A 20,585-nucleotide genomic window follows, 5' to 3' on the forward strand; every position below is an offset into this window, starting at 1 on the left:
AAAAAATTTATTGCGCAGCGGAAAAAGTTGAAGAAAACTACTGCGTATGATATTAAGATATAATGTGCATTCATATGATAATTCCTACTTAATTTCCTATTCAAATTCCTGTTCCAATTACGTATACGATTTTGTATAGGAAACCATATAGCTTCCTATATAGGAGCCTATGTGGGGATTTTCAGTAGGGACGTATCAGTAGAGAGAGAGAGGACCCTTTGCGAAAGGTTATGAAGCTGGATGGACTGGAGAAATATTTATAATAAAACGAGTTTTTCATGAACGACTTCATTCACCAGTTGTTTACGAATTAAAAGATTTATCAAATAAGCTTATAGAGAGATTGTTTTATGAACTAGAATTATCAATTGTAAAAAAAAGAAAATCTTCTGACTGATACTGAGTACATTGTTAAAAAAGTAATTCGTAGAAAAGGTACAGGTAGAAAAAAGCAAGTACTTGTCAAGTGGAAAGGTTATCCTAATAAATTTAATTCTTGGCTTCCAGAGTCTGATTTAAAAAATTTATAATAAATTCCGATCAATTTTATTTAGTATTACCAAGTAACAGTAGTATGAAATATTTTCCAAAGAATACTACAACTCACTTTACCACTCAACTACCACATGAAATTCGTTTACATGGTCGTTCGGCGGTTGCATTAACAGAAATACAGTTTCCTTGCACATTTTTACACATAAGAAATTTTAAGTCTAATAAATTTGAAAATCGTATTGCTTTAATGTCAATTATACAAAATAATGATACAGATGGAAGAAAACGCAGCACAGAAGATTACTATATTGATGATGGAAAACAGTTACTTGAAAAATATCCAATGCCGATGAAATACTTTTTTGCTTCACGTAATAAAGATGATAACAATTGTGATAACTATGATTACGACTATGATAATAAAGATTCAAGTGAGGTGATGGCAAATTCAATTGATGAAATTGAATTTAATAAAACAAAGCAAGCATCCACCGTTTGGTGGTTAAAACCTGAGAATGTTGCTTTTATACGTCCAGAAATTTACAAAAAAGTTCAAGATTTAATTATAACAATTAATCAAACGCCAATAATTAGTAATCATAACTTTTAAAGTTTAGCTTTTCTTTAACTTTTAAAGATGAAGAAGACTCGTATGTTAGAGTTCAAAAAGTATGTAACGAAAATTGTGAAATGTCGGGACAACATTTTCTAGCAATTAGCGAGAAAGTCTCCAAAATTCTTGGATTTGCTCTTGAACAATTAATACCTGTAAACAATGGGTATTTCGCCAATCATCCTGCCAGTATAGCAAGAGGACTACCTGAGAAAATGTTTGTATATTGTGACATTTGTGAACCTCAAATTACCGGTGACGTTCAATCACCACTCTTGAGAATTATACCTATTGAAAGTAAAAATTATGTATTTTCCTCAACTCAACTTATACAACTTTCATCGCCAAATTATATACCTCTTCTTCGAACTCAATTTCGAACTATAGAAATTGATATAAGGGACCATGTAGGACATTCAATACCATTTGAGTTTGGTACTCTGACGCTAACACTAAATTTTAAAAAATTGATTAATAGTATTAAAAATGTCTCATTATCAAGATTATTATACATCACAAGTTGGTGGGGTGGTATATCAAAAATTTATGTTGGTTCACCATATCAAAGAGGTCATGGAATTGGGAGTTTTCTCGGTGGTCTTTTTCGACGTGTTTCACCAATATTTGCTAGGGGTGCAAGGACAGTAGGTAGAGAGGCTTTACGTGCAGGTATTAATACATTAGATGATGTTGAAAACAATGTACCTTTCAAAGAAGCGATGAAAATACGTTTTAATGAAAGTCGAGAGAACTTGAAGAGAAAAGCAACTGAAAACATTCAGAGTTTAATGAATGGTTCAGGTTATAAGATTGCGAAAAGAAAATTAAGCGCTTAGTTACATGGTGTACTTCCAACACTAAGTGTCAAACGTAAGAAAAGGAAAACTACAACAAGAAGAGAAAAGATAACTCTCAAGAGACTTGGAAAAAAGAAAAGAAACACATAGAAAAAAAGAACAAAAGGGAAATCTAAAAATAATAAACAAGTAAGAAGAAAGAAAAAGAGTGGAAAAACAAAAAAATCAAACAGAAAAAATAAAAATTTCTTAGATATTTTTGGAAATAAATAATCATGTCTTTTCTTCATTCTCACTCTTGGGAGTGTTTGAAAACGGAGCTTGACTTGTTTTCTCTGCCACCTACTCAAACCTCAATAGAAAATTCACAATGGATTCACTACAAGCCTATTTCGTCACTTGCAGACGATTCACCCATAGAATTTGTTATCCCTGGCCATGGTGAGGAATACATAGATCTTGCTCATACTATGTTAAGCATTCGTGTTAAATAAATAACACCAACAATTACTTCTGAGAATAGAGAGACTATAGCAAAGGTCAGTGTTGCAAATAATTTACTACACTCACTTTTCAATCAAATAGATGTGTATTTCAACCAAAAATATGTTTCCCCGCCAAATAAAGCCTATGCATATAGAGCTTATCTTGAAACTGTACTTAATTACGGTCCTGCTGCAAAAAGAAGTCATTTAAGTACAGCACTATGGTAAACAGATGACCATAAAAATATGGAAGATGTAAATCGAGATTCAACAGGATTTGGAGCACGAGGAGCTCTTTTACAACCAGATGGGGTTGTAGATTTGATTGGTCATTTACATTATGATGAATTTAATCAAAATAAATTTCTTTTGAATGGTGTTAAAATGCGACTCCAACTTGTACGTTCAAAAAATACTATTACACTTTTAGACCCTACAAACCAGTGTTCCTTACATATCTCAGAAGCAACACTTCTTGTACGGCGATCAAAAATTAGTCCTGTCGTTCATCTTGCTCATACAAAAGCTCTTTCGCATGGTACAGCAAAATATCCCATTACAAGAGTTGAGGTTAAAACATTCACTTTACATAGGGGTGTTCACGCTGAAACTTTAGATAATGTCATTTTAGGACAACTACCGAAAAGAGTAATAATTGGTTTTGTTGATAATAAAGCATACAATGACATTAATTTCTTATCCCTTTATATTGATGGTATGCAGATTCCTTCTAAACCTTTACAACCTGAATTCAATAAAGAAGGTCTTTATATTGATTGTTATCAAACTTTATTTTCTGGAACCGGAATACATTTTCTCAACGATAGAAATGATATAGAGAGAGCTAGCTATCCTAATGGATTTTGTCTGTTTGCATTTGACCTAACACCAGATCTGTCGGCAAACTGTTATTCTCACTGGAATTTGATAAGAAGCGGCAGCCTTAGAATTGAAGTGCGCTTTAATAATGCTTTAACAGAGACTGTAAACTGTATTGTTTCCGGAGAATACGATAATGTTCTTGAAATAGACTCGACAAGGCAGGTCATTGTTGATTTTGGAGGTTAGATAGGCACCATATCTTTCAAGTTTGAGATAACCTTTTTTCATTTTTCTTGGAATCTTTTTATTACTCACTCTCAAACCATAAAATATTATCTAATTTTAAAATCAAATAAAAATAAGAGAAGATTGTGTTAGAAATTCTACTTTCATTTATACATGTATGGATAAGATTGCATTCAGTTTTCTGATAGCATTCACAAGATGCGGACGTTAAACGTCTACTTTCTATATTTTCTAACTCTGAATTTTTATTAATACGAGAAAAATGACGGATTATATAATCGATATCCAAGAATTTCGAGGAGTGGATGATCAATTCAGTGAAAAAGAAGTAGCTGTTTTAAGCCGAGATGGAAACTTCATTGGACCACCATGTCTGAGTTTCAATAAAATGGATGCATGCACAGAATATTGTCTACATCATGATCTACAACAACATAAAAATTTTTCGTGTGCATTGAATAAATGCATTCAAAATCAAAAAATGGTTCTCTCAAATAAATCAGGAGAATAGTCAAATTTATTCACCGGTTGAAAGTTCACGTACAGTTAACTACAAGGATCTTTATTCCCAACCAATAGATGAGGTGGATAGAATTGACGGAGTTGTCGACAAAGAAACATCAACATTCATAACAGTATTGATGCTCTCGTGCGCCATTGTTGTTAATACAGATGGTCACACAAAACCAGGAACTCACTGGATCGCCATACATATCGATCGAAATGGCACAGGAACATACTTTGACAGTTATGGGTTACCGCCTTTTGTTCCTCAACATCTTACTTGTCTACGCAGAAACTCTACCTACTACAGATGGAATCCAACACAATTACAAAGTGTCTATTCACAAGTGTGTGGTCAGTTTTGTGTTATGTTTTTGTATTTTATGTGTCATGGTGGTTCCTTCCTGGTTTTCCTGAACTTTTTACTAAAGACTTAGTGAAAAACGATTATATTGCTAACTAGTTTTATGAAAAATGTAAAAAAAAATAAAAAAGATGAAAAAATTTTTTTTAAAAAATGGCATGGTAAATTACACAGTTTTCAAGGTGCATTCTATTATCACGGCCGAAACACAGAAAATTACCTTGAAAATTGTGTACAAACCTGCACAGCACGTACACGGGAAAATATTTTGCGTATGAGCTGCACTGACTACTGCGCAGCTGCAGCTTTGTAGACTGTGTGTTGACGCGGGCCAGTTTATGGTTAGGAGCCGTCCATACTATGAACACACGATATCTGAAACGCGTAGACAGGTGATGCTCGAGTCGTAGACTCGTAGTAGGGAATTCAACTGAACGATGATTCTGTACAGCGTGTGCGTTGGTCATGGGCAGCACAGGTCCAGTAAATCTGACACCAGATTCATAGACGCGTAGGCAGCAGCTACTTTCATTTTTGTACAAAGCGTTACCACTAGTGGGCAGCTCATGCGCAAAATTTTTTCACACATCACATTTCACGTCATCATTGTGTCTTTTGTTTCGATTTGGAGGCTGGCAGTATTATACTTTATATTAATACTTTTTTTATATTAGATTTAATTTTACGAGACGTCGTTTGGTAATTTGTCTCACTTTCTCTCTCTCTCTCTTAACATATATAATGTAACTATATTTACTCACTTAGTTTAAAATTTTTTTTAACCGAGCGTTTCTTCTTCGTTTCAAAAATTTATTATTAATACATTTAACTAAACAATTATACCAGGAAAAAGTACACTTGTAACGAATTATTTCGATTATTATGTAAACATATCTTACCTTATAAGTATATATCATTGGTGTTAAGTTAGCTTAAATTTTTTTTCCTACAAAATATAAAATAAAAATGAAGTATGTATATTAAATTTTACTTTTTTTATTCTATAACCTTTCCTATATTTTGAAATAATTTAATAATTTTAATAAACTATTTAATTTTTAATTGTTTTTTATCTTTAAATATTATTTTGTTATTAAAAATATTTTAGTTATTTTATAATATAAAAGAAAAGTATTGTTTTCTATTTATAATATATGTATAGGATTTAAAATCTACATAAAGCTTCTCTCTCTCCTATACATAGCATTCTTCTCTCTTGCTTTTCCTCAAAACACCTTTCCCTCTCTTTCTTTCCAACTCGTCTCTCTTTTCACTTTCGTATATATTACCATCTCTCTCTCCAACACCTGGGTATCTTTCTCTCTCTAACACACGGGAAAATTATGGACCCCCTGTCCATATTCTCTATCTCTCTCCCACTCTCAACAAGTTTCACTCCCTTACACATGGGAAAATTATGGACCCCGCATCCATATTCTCTTTCTCTCTCTTTCTCATATACACCTCTCTCTCTAACACATGGGAAAATTATGGACCCTCCGCCCATATTCTGTCTCTCTCATACACATAGACTCTCGCTCTCTACAATACCCATAACACCTTACCCCCACCTACACTACACATTCTACTTACACCACTATATACGTCATTACCACTCCCCCCTTCCACCTACACCCCCGCTGCAACCAACAAGTCCCACTAGACAAGGGCCCCGCTCCCCCTCTACACCCCCGCCCATAACAGCAGACCATACACACCCTACACTACTGAAGTGTTTTTGAGTATTTGAATTTTTCAAATAATTGAAACATTTGAGTGAACGGGGTTAGTAACACATCTTCATTATTTTTTCAAATAGTTTTTTTAATTAAGGGGAGGTTCCCATTGCGGAGGCCAAAATCAACACAAACTTTGACAATTTTTTACGGAGAACGGTTAAGACTTAGTGATGTAGTTTTTTTCTTAAATAAAGGTACATCTTTGAACTTTTAAAACATATATTTCATTTTCAAAAAATAACAAAATGGCGACCAATATGGCGCACCTAGTAAACAATGTTTTTTTAAATAGGGAAAACCATGGGCATTCTACAATGCGCAATTTTAAGTCTAAAACAAAAACTTAACATTTTTTAGAAAGGTGACATCCTAAAGAATAGGTTATACCTATAAAATAGTTAAAAAGTTAAACAAATGACAAAATGGCGGCCAATTTTTTAAAACACTGCGTTTTTTGTCTTATTTTTTCATGTTTGACCTCTTGTAAAAATTTTTTATTGTTAACAATTGTATCATATTAAAGGTATAACTCCAGCAAAATTTAGTTACCTTTAATTAGCCGCAAACCCGAAGTTGATTGGTCAAATAGTTTAGACGCTACGATGCCCACCAGTTTGAAGAATCTTGTTTCGAGAAAAACGCGTTTAAAGTTTTGGGAAAATTTTGAAGCATTTTTATGTGTAATATTTGTCTACTCTTAAAAAGCGATTCAAATGCCTGAAATTCCTTACTCGGGAGTTTTTCGGGTCGCTGATTACGAATCCCTGTTGAAAATTCCGACCTCGTTTACGACGTCGTATTCTAAGTAGTTTGCGACGTAGTAAACGACGTAGAAAACGACATAGTAAACGACGTCGTAAATGAAAGCGGAATTTGGGATAGCAAATGACTTCATTTACTACGTCGTTTACGATGTTGCAAAAACTATTTTAATATTATTTATTTAGTAATTCAGTAAGTACCCAATGGGAAAAATACCATAGGCGTATTAATGACCCAATAATGGGAGCCAGGGATGCTAATATAATTTCAATAATGGCACCCAATAATGGACCATTATTGGTAAAGTCATGGGCTGTCCACGCCGATGTCAATGATTGACAACCATCATTGGCAAATTATTGGCAACCAATAATTAGCCAATATTAAAAATTTTAATAATAATTTAAAAAATCAATAATTAAAAAAAATTTATTATTTTTTAATAGTTATTATTATTATTTTATTTTTAATAATTGAATTAAAATAAAAAAATGGTCATCAAAGTATTAGTGAAACCATTTCTTCCAAAAAAGAATTTGCCTCAAATCCAATTGGGATCTGAAATACTGCGATACGCCATCTGGTGAGAGCCTTGTTGTGGTGTCCATGTTTTCATTCCGTGTTTCTCTAATATATACAAAAGAAAGAGATAAAAAACCAAGATGGTTGTCACAAGAAAGTTAGGGGTGGGTCAGTTTCGCGTGATTTCTGATCCCAATAAATAGGAGAGACATCGGGCAGAAAAAAATTTCGACAAGAAAAAAATTTTCGATCACTGCTTATATACCAATCTAATGGCACCTCAACTGTGAGAAACAGTTATGATGTTCACCCTCCTTGTGGCGTTGAGCGAACTAAAGTCCAGAGCTGAGCCATCAGCGCAGCGCGGGAACATTTGAAAAATTTGATTTTATTAGATATTTTATTTTATTTTAAATATGACAAATAATGAACTTAATAAATAATTAATGTTATAAATAATTATTAATAACATAATGTCATGCTTAATAATTCGTTAATTACTTATTTTTAACGAAAATTTGACAAAAAAAAAATTTGTGGCCAAAAAAAATATTACGATAAAGTTAAAATAAATTTAATAAAATTTTATAAAATTTTTTTTTTAATTATTGATTTTTTAAATTATTATTAAAATTTTTAATATTGGCTAATTATTGGTTGCCAATAATTTGCCAATGATGGTTGCCAATCATTGGCATCGGCGTGGACAGCCCATGACTTTACCAATAATGGTCCATTATTGGGTGCCATTATTGAAATTATATTGGCATCCCTGGCTCCCATTATTGGGCCATTAATACGCCTATGGTATTTTTCCCATTGGGTACTTACTAAATTACTAAATAAATAATATTAAAATAATTTTTGCAACATCGTAAACGACGTAGTAAACGAAGTCATTTGCTATCCCAAATCCCGTTTTCATTTACGACGTCGTTTAGTATGTCGTTTTCTACGTCGCTTACTACGTCGCAAACTACTTAGAATACAACGTCGTAAACGAGGTCGGAATTTTCTACAGGGATATGATATCAGATTTTCAAAATTCAAAACAGTGGATCCAATATGGCGGAAGACATACGACCTCAGCGGTTCTCAGCTTCGGAATGTCAGTGAGTTCAAAACGCTATAGAAACGAAAATATTCTCCGGATCAAAAAATCGCTTTACACACACATTTCACACATATATAGCTTACAAAAAAAGCAATAAAAAAAATATATTTTTTTAATCCCGCAATGGGAACCTCTCCTTAAACAATTTATTTTATTTACTTCAAACTTGTTATACATAAAAGAAAGGGTTATATACTATTCCCAGTTGAAAAATCTTGTACAAGATCATGTACATTTTCTTGTACAAGATCGTGTACATGCATATTCGCGTGATCTTGTACAGGGAATTGGAACAATGTACAGGTACAGTAGGATGCATATATGCCTTCCTAGTTAGATCGTGTCGCACTCATATGTTTCCATGGAAATATATGAGTGCGACAAGATCCAACTGGGAAGGCATATTTGCATCCTACTATACATGCAAGTGTACTTGTTTGCGACAAGTTTTGGATTCAAGAACTTGAACATGTTCATATTTTTATATACATTACTTTTTTTTGTTCATGTTCATGTACACTATCTTACAAATTCTACACTTGAATGTACTTGAAAATGTTCATGTACATGTTCTTTGTTCCAATTCCTTTAATTGTATGGAATTTTCTATTTTCATTGATTTTCGTTTAAATTATGACTATGTCAATTCACTACACAGTGGGCCAGAAAGCATCCAAAAGCGGCTATAATTCAAGATTTCAAAGAATTTATATGAAACTTGGTATTTGGGGGTTTTCGGAGTCGCTGATTACAAATCTGATGTTAGATTCACGAAATTCAAAATGGCGGATCCAATATGGCGGATGAAATTTAAAAAAACTTTTAAATAATCATAAAACTTGATGTTTAGGTTTAGTCAACATAACCGCCGCCACTTGAAATGCCGAGAAAAATTAATTATGTTGTGTCAATTATGATTAATGTATATGGCTCATTTCATTTAAATTGTCATATTCAGCTTCCAGAAAAGTTGAGTTGGAAAATGTTTATTTTAAGGTTGAAACTAATTTTTTTATGCAGTTTAACATGTTAAATTAACGAAATAAATAGTGGTCACAAAATTAAAGTCATATATTTCTTATGACAGAAGGTTTTTTTTGGCAGAAATCGTCATATCTTATAAAAAATTTTGTCTGTCAATTTTTGATAAAATAATAATACTAAATATAATTTGATTTGACTAGTGATAAATATACTGAAGTTTGTGGGGTCGCTGAATCCGAATTTGAAGTCAGATTTAAAATATTCAAAATGGCCGATCTAAAATGTCGACCATGAAAATTTAGAAATTGATTCGATTTGCTTGAAACTCGTTACATAGGGGTTTTTTGGGTTGCTAATTACAAATATGACGTCAGATTTTCAAAATTTAAAATGGAGGATCCAATATGGCGACCCAATCTGGCGGATAATTTCAAGACTGATGCGATTCGGTCGAAATTTGTTTCTCGGGGGTTTTCGCGGTCGCTGAATTCGAATTTGATGACAGACAAACCCAAAAATCTTAAATACGATGAAATCAAATTTTTTTGACAGCTCTGTTTGGAACCTATAAGTGCCTATAAGTGGTTTTTAACTAGACTGCGAAGGGGTTAAAAATTATATAGGCAAAATGCATAATTTATGTCCTTAAACATTATGAACATAAAACAAATAAACATCTATTCATTTCGCCGAAAGAATTAAAATAAAAAATTTTTGGGGGTGGGTTATAACCCCATTTTATGGAAAAAATTAGGGGGGAGGGTTGCGTGAACGGGTCATGTAGTACACGATTTATGCTATAATTTAAAACTTTTTTGAAGTTTTTACCACGTCAGGTTAAAGAAAAAAATCATTTTAAACACCCTTAAAAACATGTTTCTTGGGGGTTTTTACCCCCACTTTTTTCAAAATCCTGACATGCTAGGCAATTTTAAGATCCGGGATCGTGTTCAGCGCCCAAAAATACATTAGAAACCATTCTGATATCAGGATAAAAGAAAAAGGTTTCATTTTGTAGGCCTCTTTGATTTGTTACGTTTACTGAAGCCATATATGAGAGATTCTTTTTCAATCGCCCCAGCCCAAAAAGTCAATGTTCTGGGATTGCCTTCATACTTTGGTAAATTGTTGTCCTATATGATAGTAATAAATCCCTAAAATATAAACTCATTAAAAAAATATTTGTAGAAAGTAGAGGGGGTTGAAGTTTTGACGTTAAGGGTAACATTGTCATTTTCAAATCCGTATAACTATGACAAAAGTTAATGGATTTTAATTTATCCATAATTACAATTATGACTGTTGACATTTTGCTCGTTTTTCGTTTATAAAATGAAAACGGTTATACTTATATCGACGGGGTTGATCTCATTCGAAAGAGAATCCAAAAATACATTAAATTTCATACCGTTATAAAATTCAAAATATTTTCTAACCATTTTCAAGGCGTTACACTGTTGACAGAAATTCAATTACGGAAGTGTTTCGGCTTTTTCTGCCTCCATGACAAACGAGCAGATTTATACTTATATCGTTTTCGTTTTTTCACACACTTCGTTGTTGTTGTGTTTTGTTAAATGTTTATTTGTATTTTCTATAAATATTTCATTGCAAATGGAAATTTTTAATTTATGTTTTTTTTAAATTTAATTAATTGATAATTAATAATAATTAATTATAAGTATAAATTTCTGTTCCTATTTACCCCGAATTTCCAGTTTTTAGGGGTAAATAAAAACAGTCTCCTACTTTTAAAATTGAGCGACTCCACGTCAAGTGATCGCACCGATTCAGGCTATTTTGATAAATTTTTATAATATTGATAATTTGGGTTCCTCTAAGGACCAAAAAAAGAAATCCTAAGTATTTTTAAAAAATTCAAAATATTTTTCAAAATATTGCACATTTAAAATTTTTGTAATTTTTTTTTTGATTTATTATAACTTCCGTAATTTTTAACTTAATTTTTTTAATTTTAATTTATTTTTTTGAAAAAAATTAAAAAATTTTAATTTTTATTAAAAAAAACAATGTTAATTGTTTAAATAATTCGAAAAGTATCTTCGATTTTTTTCAAAAAATTCATGAACATTCTCTACAATGTCCTGAAAAATTTAAGACCTTGAAAAAGATGATATGTCTTATAGTTTCCGAGAAAAAAATTATTTAGTTTTTGTAGCGCGTGAAGTCATTGTAAACTATATACTTATATGAGGCATTTCATATAAGAATACAGGGTCATATCTCGGATTTTTTTCAAAATTCGGTAAATTGTAGTGGTGCTAAATAAGTGTAGAAATTTTGAATTTGAAATTTTTAATATTTTTCGAGATATTTACAATAACAAATTAGAGCAATATTTTTTTGCTTTACTCATAACTTTTTCCCTACTAAAAATAGAGAGAAATGTTGAGAATATTTTTTACGCAAAAGACCTTAAACTTTTAGAAAAAAATTATTTTTTTAAAAAATAGTAATTTTTAAACAGTTTGTTTAAAAAATAAAATTTGTTTATAACTTTTAAACATGTTTGTCCTTATTTTGAAGCGTGATAAAAATCTTGAATATTGTTTAAGTCATAATAAATCGATGGTTAAATTTTTGAGATAGCATTATTTTTTGTTTTCGAGATATTAATTAATTAACTAACAAAAGTTAATAAAAAAGGAAATATTTTACGAACAAATAAAATTAGAATAATTTTAAAAATACCATTTCAATGCTTATCGAAATCCGCATCCAACAAACCCTATATGAACTATTTTGGATAAACTGGTGTTAGATTAATAATTATTAATAAAAATTATTTAAGTAATTAATAACATTTGAAAAAATGAAGATAAATTGTCAATTCTTTTTTTATTTGGAAGGTCATCTAATTGTGCGCCAAAAAAACAGTGTAAATAACATTTTTAACAATCCAAATTATTAACAGATGATTATTGAAAATCGTTGTTTTAGCACCCCACGGCACAACTCGGTAGTGGTTGCCTACCTACTTGGCATGGTATTTTTCAGTCTTTCTCCTTGGAATCAAAGCTTTCCATTGATTCCAAGAACAATAAAAAATGTTAAGGGGTTTCCCTGTAATTGAAAAAAAAGTGCGAGCCTGCACGGAAAAAAATTCGACCGTCTATCGCTCGATTTTCCTGTCTCGCTGGCTCTTTCGTTCGTGCACCATTAATTTCATTATTTCTAATAAATATACAATATAATTTTTTGGTAATGTTAAGATAACATAATGTAATATTTAAAAATAAATTTATATGTTGGATTATTGACTGTAAAAATAATTAATTTGAAAAAGTAAAATTAATTTCCAATAAAATTGTTGAAGTTTTTCAAATTAAATTTTTTAATTGTAAAATATATAATTTTTATTATATTTATTTAATTTTAATAACTGTATAATTAACTTATTACATAATTATAGTGTCTTTCGTGTTATATAAATAATATTTATGTTTATAAAAAGGCATAAATAATGAAATTAATGGTGCCCAGGAAAGCGCCAGATCGAAATCTTCAGTTTCGACCCTGGCACACGATCGAAAAAGCCAGTGAGACAGGAAAATCGAGCGATAGACGGTCGAATTTTTTTCCGTGCAGGTTCGCACTTTTTTTTCAATTACAGGGAAACTCTTTAACATTTTTTATTGTTCTTAGAATCAATGGAAAGTTTACATTCCAAAGAATGATTATGTTAAAGGATAATTTATTCCATCGATTTTCCCGGTCCATGCAAGAGGTTAAAGTCAAGGTAGGAAATGAGGAAAAAATTACAATTATTTTTTTAACTTTGTAACATGTTATATTGAAATCTATTTAAGCAATCTCTTTCTAATAGGCATCACTTTTTTCGAAATTTATTAAGCTTTTTAACGCTATAAAGAAAAAGTCTCTACGTTTATTTCTTTCTGAGTTACCCCTATTTTTATGCGAATATGTTTTTCAATGACTCGCGGTGTAAGCGTTCGCACAATTTCGGACGGTAGTGTAATTTGGTAAGAAATTCTTGAAATATATTATATAAATATATATAAAATAACTTTTTCATTATAAATAGTAATTGCTGTAGTGTTAATATTTTTCAAGAATTAAATTCTTATTCAATATAACCTATAAAAAAACTCAAGTCTCGTAGAACTTGTAATTTTGCTTCCTCATGAAGAAGCTGTGTATTCGTGACGATTTTCAATTTTTCAAAAGAAGGTTATATGGACTCATTCTCATCTAGAATTAATATATTTGAAGTTATGATCAAATGTCCGGAAGTATGTGTGTGTATGTCACAAAATATTGTGTACAAATTATCTCAGAAACGTTTTGATGGATTGTCCTGAAATTTTATAAGCTTAATGTAGTCATTAATACCTAAAATCTGAAACAAAGATTTCCGAATATATTCACAAATTTTTTTTTTACAATTTTTTCAAAAAATTTTTTTATTGTTTTAATTTTGTTTGGTAAAAAACTTATTTCTTGCATTAAAACGAATCGATTAACCTATATAAAGTTCATATTTTAGTGAAATTTATTGATTAAATCATTTTTTTAAAAAATCGTTTATTGTATTTTTTGAAAAAACTTTTTCTTATATAGAAATTTTAATTAATTCTTGTCAAAATTGTATTCCTGTAATGAAAATGAATTGACTGATGTATTTAAAGTTTACATTTTAACAATATTTATAAAATTCATCGCGATTTTAGTTGTACTCTTTCTTTTAGTCTTGAAAATAAATGTATCAGGATGAGGAAGCTAAATGGTCACAGAGCACAGTGGCCGATTTCCCGAAAAACCTGGCCAAAAGTCAAAAATTTTTTTTTAGAAATTTATACTTTTTATTGTTGAATATTATAAAGGAGGGTTCACTGCATAATTTTGCGAAAAAAAATTACACTTTTTTTATCACCAATTTATTATGTGAACAAGTAAAAGTGATCTTTGCCAGAGATTTACTCAGAACGTTTCATAACTATAAATTTTCGTCACAGTTAAAATAGTAAAAATATAGTAATATACAGCAGATTTTTGAATATCTTTTTTTGGAAATTATTAACAAAGGTGTATGAAATATGTTGAATGTACTTATCATCACATTTAAAACGTACAGTTTTTAAAAAATGACATTAAACATCGCTATTCATGGCTACGATTTTTGTATTGTTTTATCAACGTAAATCATGAAAATAGTTGTGAAATCCACCGATATCCGCGCTCTACCTGGTATTATCATAAACAAGAATATATTTTTGATTCATTTTAATTGAAATCAGCTGCCCCAAGCTGCCCCTGCAGTTTTGGTATCACTTTTTATTTTACCGAGCGTGGTTTACCGACAGCGCGTTGCACCGGCCGGCCGTGCAACTGAACGTGAAAGACTGACTTTTTCTTCATTCGCATTCGCTTTAAACTAAAATTTAAGCACTGTCTGTAATTTAAAAAAATAAACTCTAACACATATACGCAATTTTATAATACCAGCAAATATTTTGGATCCGCCATATTGAATTTGATAAAACAAATGTAAAATTTGATTTCAAAAACCCAGTAAACGTAATCATACTAAGTTTGGTTAAAATCGTACCATTTTTTAATTTTTAGCAAAGTTTTTTAAAATCTAAGCGGCCATTTTGGATCCGCCATTTTGAATTTGACACAACCAATGTAAAATTTGAATTCAGAAGCCCAAAAAACATGGGTATACCAATTTTGATTGAAATCGTATCATTTTTCGATTTTCAGCAAAGTTTTTTAAAATCTAAACGGCCATTTTGGATCCGTCATTTTGAATTTGACACAACCAATGTAAAATTTGAATTCAGAAGGCCAAAAAACATGGGTATACCAATTTTTGTTGAAATCGTATCATTTTTCGATTTTTGGCCAGGTTTTTCGGGAAATCGGCCACTGTGCAGAGGTTAAAGATGTTCCAAACCCTAACACACATTCTCTTCACACACACGTAGTAGTGGGGGCCCCTTACATTTGTTAATTTCTTTCTCTAACCGCCCTTCGAACAGTTATAAAGAGGTAGGGCAGTGTAACTCACTTTTGACCAATAAAATAAACTTTTAGTTTTTTCCACACATGAAAAAAACCTCATGAATGGTACCTTTTACCGTAGAGGATCAGATTTAAGAATCAGTTTTTATAAAAACTTACATCTCCTAAATTCAAAAAATATGATATTAACAATAACCAGAAAAGATAATATTATATTAAACATACCTTGAATTCATTTTGTAAATTCATTCTTTGATTTTGTCGCTGTAGTAAAAGCTGTTTAGCTCTTTTGACTCTGTTACGGTACGCAATTTGTGCTGGACTTTGGTATCCTAATCGGTTGTATACTGAATTAGGATCTCTTAAATTAGACATTCTGTTAGAATTCCTTTTCAAAGTGCTTCGATTAATAACAAATCCGCTATTTCTAAAAGGTAAATTTGCTTGACTATTGTTACGATTTAATCCAAGTCTATTGTCTGCAGATCTTCTTTTAGTTCCAAATCCTCGATTTAGAGTGAATCCATCTCTGGTATTTGTTTTGTAATTACGGTTCAAAGTTAAGTTACTACGAGATCTAATTAAACCACCTTTTTTATTATATCTTTTTCTGATAAAACCTCCACGAAGTTTACTAGATGCTTGCTTCCATGATAAAAGTTTTTTAAATTGAGCTTTATTTTGTCTGTTTGGTCTTTGATTACCACCTTCAATTCGTGGTTTCACACCACGAAATTTCTTCGCTCCTGCTTTTACATTAGTTACTCTGCTCTTTTTTTTCTTTTTCTCCAACTTTATGATCTCATCTGAAAAAAAATGTTGATTTTTCAGTAACCATACGATCTTAGCAGTTACATTAGGGACATGACTTTTTACCCTATAATTCCCATTTTATCACATTTTTATTAAGCATAACTCCACTCAACACGTTACGTATGAAAAACTAACGTACTGACACGTTCGTCTCCAATTTTCAACTTATCTGTTATTTGATAGATATACATATTTAGAGCAAAATTTCTTAAGTGATCCATCTTTAAAAGTGTGAAAGAAGAATTCATTGAAAAGTCGTAACTATTGCACAATAAGATTTAAAAAAATTTACCTATGTTTTTGAAAGGTTTATTTTTTGCCTATTTTTTTGAATGGAGTAAAAACAATTTCAATAAATTTAAACTTTCCTTCGAAAATTAAAAACATTTTTCACTTTTTCTCAAAATCGGCATTTTCCAAATTTTTATTAAAATTTTTTATAAAGTGTGAAATGTGCACATTCAGTACAACAAATTTCCTTTTTTATTTTCGAGATATTAATTAATTCATTTAATAAATATTTGAGGGTGTCTATGCGCAAAGAAGACTAAACTGAAAGAAATATTTCTTTGATACTGACAGTATTATGTCAAATTTTCACATATTGTATTGCTGTATATTTACTGCCATACAGTATAGATAATACAGCCATACGGAATAGGGTGTTTCACCGGAGGCTTTTTTTCGATTTTCTAAAACCTTAACCCGAAATTAGACTCCTTTTGAGGTCGCTATTTTGATTTTTATGCAACATTTGTACCTTTTATATAAAAAAATTTAATTTTTTATTTCTAAGTGTTCAACATTTCCAAAACTATGCACATTACAACTAGAGGTTACCAAATCAGTAAAAAAAATTGTTCCAAATTAAAAAAAAATGTTTGAATCTTATTTTTATGACCTTAAATGAAAATTTTGTTAGATATGTTGTATTTTTTTAAAATGTACAGAAGTTGAAGAAAAAATTGTTTTCGACAATAAAAAATGAAAATCATTTAATTATTTTTAGTAAAAATACACAGTACATATATATAAAGAAAGTATATGAGGAGGTCAATCAAATAACTCGATTCGCGTTAGAAACATCGCCCTTATGGTATTTCGACGCATCAAAAATAGTGAAAAATTAAAATTCAAAATTTTAATTTTTTGAAAACACTATCTAGTAGGGAATAAAAAAACACAACTTTTTTCCTTAATACTTTTTTTTTGTAGAACCAATATTAATTAAATTAAAAAATAAAAACACCAAAAATGTTTTTTTCAAATTTAATTAAATTTTTAAACATTAATCGTTGTTTTGAAGTCAAATGTTAATGAATTAACTTGCAATTTTTTATACAAGTTCATTTGAGTCTGCTGAAACCGAAAAAATCATAAAAACTTTAAAAATTAGGTATTTATTGTTTAATTATTTTTTATTATTTTTTACCTGTCAGTAATATATTTTTCTTACTTTCGATGAGGAAAAGTCTGTGGTGAAGTTTTGAATTGATCAAACTTCTAGTGAGAAGTTGTTCCTTGGTATTCAAGGAAGTTTTCTGGAAAATTTCAACAAAATTTATTAAAAAATAAAAAAGGTATGCAATTTTTAAAGAATACGCGCCGCGTGACACATTCGCTCCAATAGACAGTACAGTGCTATAAAGGTTATAGCACCTTTATAGTCACCTTTCTGTTATTAATTTATTTTTTCTATTATTAATATTTTTATTAAATTGTTATTAACTATTATTCCTTCGCAAAAAATTATTATTATTATTATTATTATTATTATTATTATTATTATTATTATTATTATGGTTAATAATTCCACATGTTTTTTTCTTGTTTATACATCTGTATTTATTTCATAGATTTTTTTATTTGTACAAATTTTTCATAGCGCACATTTTTTAATAATAATAACAATAAAATATTTGCATTTTCTACACTAATTAAAAACTTTTAATTTCAACTAAATTTTTAAAATAAGAAATTTTTATCTTATCTAATAAACTTTCTTACCTTTTTTAAATGGTTTTTAGTTTTCTTAATAATTTTTTTTTAAAGTTTTACTTTTTTCCATAATTTTTTTAACATTCTTACTCTTTTTAGTTACGCTTTCAATTGATTTTTATTAACTATTTTAATAATAATTGTGACATTTCACTATTTTATTAATATCAAGCTTGACCAGAGTCATTTTCAATATTTCTAAAATTAAAAAATAATATTTATAAATAAAGGGTTTAAAAACATATGTATAAGATAAAAATACTAAAAAATGTGTGCCATGAAAATTTGTACAAATTAAAAAATTTATGAAATAAAAACACATGTATAAACAGGGAAACAAATGACGGACATATTAACCATAAAAATATTAATAATAAATATAATAAATAATTATTAATAATTATATAAAGTGCTATAAAGGTGACACCTTTATAGCACTGTACTGTCTATTGGAGCGAATGTGTCACGCGGCGCGTATTCTTTAAAAATTGCATAACTTTTTTATTTTTTAATAAATTTTGTTGAAATTTTCCAGAAAACTTCCTTGAATACCGAGGAACAACTTTCTCACTGGAAGTTTGATCAATTCAAAACTTCACCACAGACTTTTCCTCATCGAAAGCAAGAAAAATATATTACTGACAATTCATTGTTTACAATAAAAAATAATAAAACAATAAATAATTTTTAAGGTTTTTATGATTTTTTCGGTTTCATCAGACTCAAATGAACTTGTATAAAAAATTGCAACTTAATTCATTAACATTTGACTTTAAAACAACGATTAATGTTTAAAAATTTAATTAAATTTGAAAAAAAAATGTTTGGTGTTTTTATTTTTTAATTTAATTAATATTGGTTCTACAAAAAAAAGTATTAAGGAAAAAAGTTGTGTTTTTTTATTCCCTACAAGATAGTGTTTTCAAAAACTTAAAATTTTGAATTTTAATTTTTCACTATTTTTGATGCGTCGAAATAGCATAAGGGCGATGTTTCGAACGCGAATCGAGTTATTTGATTGAGCTCCTCAATTAATGAATATTAATGAAATTTTGTGCAAACTTACAGTTCATTAAGTACTTTAACTTGCATGAAGAGAAAAATAAATTTAACTTAACACTTTTGAATAAACTTCAGTGCGCCAAGCAACCCCTGCGCCAAACAGCCACGGTCTCCCCTACAGCTATTTGTTTAAAAGAAAAATTTTGATTTTTTAAACAAATAGCTGTATTTTTTCCAAACGGCTTGCTTGTTTGAAAATCTCCACGGTGAAGTTGTAGAGAATCATTTTCTGAAGAAAATAATCTATATGAGGCATTTTCCGTGTAATGGCCTGAGTTAAAAAATTAATTTCTCAAAAAAAAGTGAAACTTTGGGAAATTGTTGTCCTACCTGATAGTAAAATATCCCAAAAAAAATTTTTTGACTTTTTTGAAATTTTAGGAGAGATAGAGGGTGGTCAATTTTATCAGTTTTCCCTGACACCGCCAACTATTTAAATTTTTTCTGTTTATAAACGCTATAAAAAAATTTTGGCAGGTATGTCTTTTGAAAGTTTCACAGGAAAAAAAAGTCTTACTCCGAGCATAGTCTAATTTTTTATTTTTATTAGAAAGTAGCCGTTAACTAATATTAATCACAAATAATGGTCTAAAAATAAGCTGTTGAGGTCTTAATGAAAAACAAGATATTAAGGGGGGCGCCTACTTTATCGGATCAAAAAAATCGATTTTTTAAAAGTTATCTTAACTGAAAGTACAACTATCAGAGAATATGCTCTTAAAATATTACGTCAAAATACAAAGTATTTTTCGAGTTACAGCTTGTAGAACGCAATAAAGCGCGTGGCCTGGTGCGCGACTCCACTCGCGGTCTCTAATACTTTTCATAATTTGTTGCGCTTATCTACTATTACACCTACCATTAAAAGTACCATTTTTATGAGGATGCTGAAGGGCTAATGTATGGACCTGGCATTGTCGATTAGCCTGTGACTGGCGTAAGTTTTTAATAAACAGCACTTATATGTTTTTCAATCTTTAAACTCGTTTTTCTCAAAACACTGTTTTTGTAGTTTGCGTACACGATAGACAAAAATCTATTCAACCGATTAAGGTCTACCTGGGCTTGTTTTGAAGATAAAAAGTGTCTCTTCTGTATGAATTAAATTTGTTTTTGATAGAGTTAAATTTAGTGCTTTCTTTTAAAGAAAAAATGAGATTTTTTTTTGCGAAAATTAAATTTTTTTTTAAAAAGTCATGTAAAAATGTCAGTTTTTACTTTCTATTAAAATCTTTTAATTCATACAGAAGGCAATA

The 20,585-nt window shown here is 29.9% G+C and overlaps 1 protein-coding gene across 1 annotated transcript in view; it reads right to left on the reverse strand.

Annotated features, from left to right (window-relative positions):
* LOC127279864 (uncharacterized) overlaps positions 1-20,585 on the reverse strand; it is a 69,754-nt gene that overhangs the window by 27,314 nt on the left and 21,855 nt on the right. Inside the window, exon 2 of the mRNA XM_051302509.1 lies at positions 15,682-16,262. Coding sequence (XP_051158466.1) covers positions 15,682-16,262 — 581 coding nt within the window. The remainder of the gene's footprint in view (positions 1-15,681; positions 16,263-20,585) is intronic.

The sequence above is a fragment of the Leptopilina boulardi genome, unplaced genomic scaffold, assembly GCF_019393585.1.
Source record: "Leptopilina boulardi isolate dan_hultmark-lab unplaced genomic scaffold, ZJU_Lbou_2.1 LbouV2_224, whole genome shotgun sequence".
Taxonomy (NCBI): Eukaryota; Metazoa; Arthropoda; class Insecta; order Hymenoptera; family Figitidae; genus Leptopilina; species Leptopilina boulardi.